The sequence below is a fragment of the Berghia stephanieae genome, chromosome 9 (genome assembly GCF_034508935.2).
Source record: "Berghia stephanieae isolate SIO BIC M18660-M18661 chromosome 9, UCSD_Bste_1.3, whole genome shotgun sequence".
Taxonomy (NCBI): domain Eukaryota; kingdom Metazoa; phylum Mollusca; class Gastropoda; order Nudibranchia; family Aeolidiidae; genus Berghia; species Berghia stephanieae.
In genome coordinates, this window is record NC_088368.1 from 21,723,250 (window position 1) to 21,730,073 (window position 6,824).

General features: G+C 33.8%; 1 protein-coding gene across 2 annotated transcripts in view; it reads left to right on the forward strand.

The window, feature by feature from the left end:
• The first annotated feature begins 241 nt into the window (after positions 1-241).
• LOC144979854 (salivary peroxidase/catechol oxidase-like) overlaps positions 242-6,824 on the forward strand; it is a 34,646-nt gene continuing 28,063 nt past the window's right edge. The window contains exons 1-4 of one of the 2 annotated variants that reach the window (XM_078927070.1): positions 242-349; positions 1,633-1,894; positions 2,336-3,069; positions 5,784-5,956. In XM_078927070.1, the coding sequence (XP_078783196.1) occupies positions 2,646-3,069; positions 5,784-5,956 (597 nt within the window). In that variant the 5' untranslated portion in view covers positions 242-349; positions 1,633-1,894; positions 2,336-2,645. Of the gene's footprint in view, positions 350-1,632; positions 1,895-2,049; positions 3,070-5,783; positions 5,957-6,824 lie in introns of both variants that reach the window. The other variant, XM_078927069.1, reaches the window with a different exon arrangement.

Sequence of the window (6,824 nt, forward strand, 5' to 3'; positions counted from 1 at the left end):
TGTATGTTTATGTGTGTGTGTGTATGTATAAACTTTACGGAAGTTACATATTTTTGAATTTACTAATGTGGATGCGCATGCATAATTTGTGTAAGTATGTCTGTACGTGTGTGTGTATGTTTATGTTGGTGTGTGTGTGTGTATGTGTGTGTGTGTGTATAATATATGGGTGTGCAGATATTTAGACAAATGACAGATTAATGACTGTATTGGCTCATCTTTCCGATTGATTAGACACAATTACCGAGAGATGTGTAGCTGTACCTGTGACAACACAATAACCCTGTGTATTACAAAGTGTATTGTTTCGTGATTCGGAATAAGCTAGTGCTTGCGGGTCATCGCTGAGGTAGTGTGTGTGTGTTAAATGAAATAGAATATCATTTTTTAAATTATTTTTTTTACCAAAGTAAAAAGTATTACTATAAAGTATTATTATTATTATTATTATTATTATTATTATTATTATTATTATTATTATTATATTATTATTATTATTATTATTATTATTATTATTATTATTATTATATTATTATTATTATATATATATTATTATTAGTAGTAGAAATTATTATATTATTATTAGCAGTTATATATTATTTATTATTATTATTATTATATTGTTATAATTATTATATATTATTATTATTTAATTATTATTATTATTATTATTATTATTATTATTATTTATTATTTTTTATTTATTATTATTATTATTTTATTATTATTATTATTATTATTATTATTATTATTATTATTGTTGTTTTGTTGTTGTTGTTGGTTGTGTATTTTATTATTGTTATTATTATTATTATTATTATTATTATTATTATTATTATTATTATTATTTGTGTTGTTGTTGTTGTTGTTGTTGTTGTTGTTATTATTATTATTATTGTATTATTATTATTATTATTATTATTATTATTATTATTATTATTATTATTTTGTTGTTGTTGTTGTTGTTGTTGTTGTATTATTTTATTATTATTATTATTATTATTATTATTATTATTATTATTATTATTATTATTATTATTATTATTATTGTGTTGTTTTGTTATATTTTATTATTATTATTATTATTATTATTATTATTATTATTATTATTATTATTATTATTATTATTATTATTATTATTCATTATTTTATTGTTATAATTAATATTAATATTATTAATATTAATATTTAAATTATTATTATTATTATTATTATTATTATTATTATTATTATTATTATTATTATATTATTATTATTATTTATATATTAATATAATTAATTAATAATATAATTATTATTATTATTATTATTTTTTTTTTTATTATTATTATATTATTATTATTTTTTATATTATTATATATTATTAGTTTATTATTATTATTATTATTATTATTATTATTATTATTATATTATTATTATATATTATTATTGTTGTTGTTGTTGTTGTTGTTGTTGTCGTCGTTTTTGTTGGTATTGTTATTATTATTATTTTTTTTTTTATAATACATGTCTCCTTGATTATCGTCAATGATAAATATAAAAAGAAAAAAAAAACAAAAAAACAAAACCCATGTCATTTCTGTTTTTGTTTTTTTCCCCCAACGGATTTTTACTTCTTTATGAATGACACAGCGCCATAAAGCAGGCAAGGTCATTTCCTGGTTCTATAGATGACCCGATTACCACGTGACACACCTCGTGAATCCAATACCGTCTTTAAACAACGATTGATTCTGTTGCGTGTATGCTCCATCATCAGAAAGCCTGGCCTCTTTCAAAATTGATCACCAGAAAGTATTTAGGCGCTTCTCTGCAATGAAATTATGATACTGTAAAGTACCAATCACAACACAAAGCAAACGTATATTATTATCTTCATTATTCTTGGAACTAGGTTGGTATTGAAGATTGAATCACATCATAAGATTCCTTGGCGATTCACACTTTCCAACAGCCATATTAATTAATTTTTTTTATACCCAAACGTATCCATGAGATTTGACCATATTTTCAAATGAACACTTGTTGCTATATTGCTTTTATTTCTAGTTCAGACGTTTTCAGGGCAAGGTCTTAACGAACATTAAAAACAAGAGGGTTTTGTACAAAATATCTTTTTCAACATATCGATATCATAATCGATGGAAATTTATCTGTTTTATAGAGTGAAAACACTATATTGATCTAAAACAAACTAGAAGATATTTTGACCAAAGAAAAAGTAACAAAGCTTAACACGCCTCTTTATCAAAGAACAATTCAAGATCAAATTATCATAACTGAAACCTCGAAGATCTAGATTGATGTTCTATCCATTGTATGACTCTGCCTAAAGGACTTACTACTATACTGCAGCTTAATTTTGTTGTGAAACAAGTGAAAGCATCTAATTTTAAGCTTGGTTTTGAAACACCCATAAATTAGTTTACCAATTTGTGCACCCAATTTGTGCTTTACAACTAAAATTTGCAGCCAATTTTTGGATAGAACAAATTCTGGATTTATTCTGCAGTTTTGATCAGTTTAAAAGTGGAACATTTCGTTGTTATATCATCCAGCAGAGATTAATTATTGTCAAATCGGATTATTTTCTCCATTGAAGTGACACCAGTACATAGAGAATCTTATAATTCTCGGCAATCAAAATGATAATGGATGCATTGAATTTCTTGCCACCTCGTCGAGCCATCAACTTATTCCTACTCTCAATCTCGTGTTTCAACTTTATCAACGTCCCTACCGTCGTTGAATCGGCGGACCTCGGTAGAGTGGAACGGTATATTAACGGCAACTGTGCAGAACTCTCACTCATTCTACGTCCACTGTGTTCTGGGGTGACGTCCCCTCCCTGCTGTACGCTCTTTGCCCTTGTGGACGCCTGCAGCATGACCTGTAATGGCGGGACCAACAACCCTTACGCCAGCAGAGGACTCTCGACTCTCCTACAGGATGTGTCCACCTGCCCACAGCTGCAGCTCGTTGGAAGAAGTGTATGCGTGTCCAGCTCCAACACGTCCTCCTGTCAAGCTCTAAGATGTTTGGTGCATCTTCTTTGCCTCGATGGGAAAAGTAAGTACGATATAGATAGTTCGAAGATGACGTCACTCAGGTCTTTGTTGTTGTTTTTTGCCATCCGCGTTCATGAGTAATGCTGTATTATAAACGTTCATGGATACACATGGTTTTGTGTGTTGGTCCGTTATACTTCCGGATGGCAATATTATGAGCTTCTTAGCCAAGCGCATACTATCTTAGCAGACATCGTAATTTGTTTTCTTTCTTTTTATGTTTTTTTTTCTAAATCAAAAGCTCGCCTGAATCACATTAGGAGCGATCTATTTTCATGTTTCGTCCAACCTAGTCATCGATCACATGGTTTGTTGCTGTACAACGATTGGCCAGTTCTCAATAAATGTAAACACGCTGCTTTTCTTATGAAAGTTGTAAACATACCCATGAGTCATGCTGAGCAAAATGGCCAATTGTGACGTTGGATATTTCTCAAACTGTGAACACGTTTAACTATGTAGGTCATTTTGAGCACACTTTGCAATGTGACCAATGACCTCGTGTTAATGGAAAGGTAATACAGATCATCCTCATTGATGGTTCGCCCGTTACTAAGCATTAACCATTCCGAATATTTCCTGGGGTTTTTTTTTACCCCGTTTCGCCCCCTTGACTATTTAATTCCTGTGTGAAAAGGCCTGAGATACCCTTGTACATGTCAAACACACAGATAGGTCAGGCCGTAGCCATCATAAAGTTATAGCCTGACACTGACCAAAAAAAATGACGTCAAAAGGCCAGTCTTTTGCCACAAAAGAAAACAAATCGTGAGTTGTATTCAATAGTTCAACCAATGAAATAACGTGTTTCCTTGAGCTCTACTAACGACAACTCACTAGACGCTACACAAACCTAAAAAATGACGTCAAACTGCCAGTCCTAGAGGGTTCTAGCGTAGCCATCGTTAACATATATAGCCTGACTTCCAAGTAGGATAATTAGATATTTTGTAACCAAATGGTATGGCATTAGTTATTCTATTCACCATAAATTGAAAGACAATTTGACTCAAAATTAAAAACGTTGGATTTGTATTCATTCACGCGCACCAAAAGATTATTTAGAAGTACCAATCAGCTGTCTTTTATGCCTTATTTCACACCAATAAAATGTGCGCAAATATTCTGCAATCGTTGCATACATTTTTGTTCAACGCGTTCAAAGCGTTATTCAACGATTACTAAGAAATGATAAAGTTTTCCAACCACTCAAATAATATAAAGAGCATGTTGGCGACTTCCTTATTTGATGGGACATAGAACTACAACTGTATTCTTCCAGCGTGCCTGATTCTATGCCAATCTCATCAAATAGGGACAAAACTAGTCTGCCTCTTTCAACATATCGTCTCCATGTTAGTTTTAGTCTCCGAATCTTTTCTTTGCCATGAGGCGACATGCACAGATTTGCAGGTCTGATAACCGAACACAATTACGGGCCTAATTTAACATTTTTGTTATATTATATGGACAATAGTTTGCACTATCCATTACAACAATGAGCCCATAACAATTTGGGCTATCAGATCTGCAAATAAAAACACGTCGCCCTCAGGGTACGATCTAAAGCCTGCTGGTCACATTGATAGTTACATTCTGAAGGCGTGTCCAGTGCAACGTCATTTCCGCTTTGATACATTATCGTCTGTTGTTGGACACTGATGGGTTTTCCCCCTTGCTTCATTATCGGAGATTCTACATCCTGTCTATTAATGTAGATATTGTGATAGAAAGTCTAGACATTGGTTGACAAAAATATCGTTGGGTTATTTGATACTGTTTAGTCAACCATAATGTACAAGCCCTTTGGTTAAACTGCATTATATTACATTAACATCGATCAAGCATCAAATGCTTTCATGTGAAAATATAAATCAGAAAATTTGTATGACAGCGTGTCAAATGAATATTAACATCACAAATTATGTCTTGCGATGAGATAGGGAGGAAAGGCAGTGCAGAGGGAGAGAGAGAGAGAGAGAGAGAGAGAGAGAGAGAGAGAGAGAGAGAGAGAGAGAGAGAGAGAGAATGTGTATGTGTGTGTGTGTGTGTGTGTGTGTGTGTGTAGAGAGAGAGAGAGAGAGAGAGAGAGAGACAGTGAGGGGGTGAAGAGAGACAGGGGAGCAGATAGAACGAATGGGAGAGAATGGGAAAGGAAAGAGACAGAGATGAGAGAGCAGAATAAGAACGATTGCGAGTTAGTGGGAGAGAGTAAGAGAGAGAGAGAGAGAGAGAGAGAGAGAGAGAGAGATTTTCTGAAAAAGAATATATAGAGGAGAATGGAAAGAGAGAGATAGAGAGAGAGAGCGAATGGAGAGAGAGAGAGAGAGAGAGAGAGAGAGAGAATGTGTGAGAGATCTTACGGAAGAGAGTAAAAAAAAGAGAGGGAGAGGGGGGAGGGATAAAAAGAAAAAATAGAAAGAGAGAGGGAGATAGACTGTCTTGACGTAATCATTCAATCTTAGTATAGATAGTATGTGCTTGGCTAAGAAGCTCATAACATTGCCATCCGGAAGTATAACGGACTAACACACAAAACTGTGTGTATCCATGAACGTTTATAGCCAGGTTAATACAGTTCAGTGAGCATTACTCATAAACGCGGATGGCAAAAAACAATAATAAAGACCTGAGTGACGTCATCTTCGAACTATCTATAGTCTATTTGATAACGTCACCTGGTCAAATCACTGTTTATTTATGTCATCATCACAGCAACCTGTGACCTGCCTGGACCCCGAGTCAACGTGGCAGCGAGGACTGTCCACAGACGACACCAACATTCTAGAACATTCGACTTCCCGGAAATGGCAGCTTGCGAGGCCACCAACCTGGTTCCCTTCGACAAAAAGAACGTGATCGAATGTCCTCCTACCATCAACGTCAGGGTGAGTATGTCATATGTGCCTTGTCGTCTCAAAACTGTAGTACTAGATAGGGTTCCTGACCTCACATATTATTGGGCAAGGAGGTAACTTACTGTGTCTTCTATACCCCTAAATCTGTGTTCCAACGTGCTTTCTGCCATTGTCTTGGTTTTGTCCTTTCCCTCGTTGGAGTCCTTGATTGGGAGGGAAATAGTCAAATGTATAGTTATAGTTTTGGGAGATTATATTTTTTTTTCGTTTTAAATCATCTCTGTTATAATGCATATATTCAAATCAACAAATATAAACGCAAGCACCGTAAAACCCTTAAATACAAATAAACAACCCACACTTTCATGGTTGTGGATATAAATAAAATTTTCATGAATTAGGCCATCCGGACATAATACAGATTTGAAATGACGGGTCATATATTCACTAACTTCGTCGTCATCCAGCCATGGGGCACATAAGGCATCGACCAAGGACTTCCATTTCTGTCTGTCCGCGGCATGGACACCGATTACACGAGGCCAACATTTTCCAGTCTCCACGAATCTTTTCCACGTTTCTTTGGATCTGTCTCTTTGTATGATCATAAAGATGATAAGGAATAATAGTGTGACGTCTGGTTCCAATCTCATCGGAAGTGCAAAACCAGTCCTCCGGAGGACTGGATACATGCATAGTGCAACTGATCTTCTGGTTTCAAAGCGATGACCCTGATTTTCTAGCCTAAATAAATGCTGGTCGTCAATACAGATCATCCACCCTCGCTCTTTTACGGGCCGTAATCATAAGAATCTGCCTATACGTCCAGCTACTAAAATAGTTGTACCACATTATGATTCAATACGTAACCTATTCATTATCCGGAGGAAGGGTTACA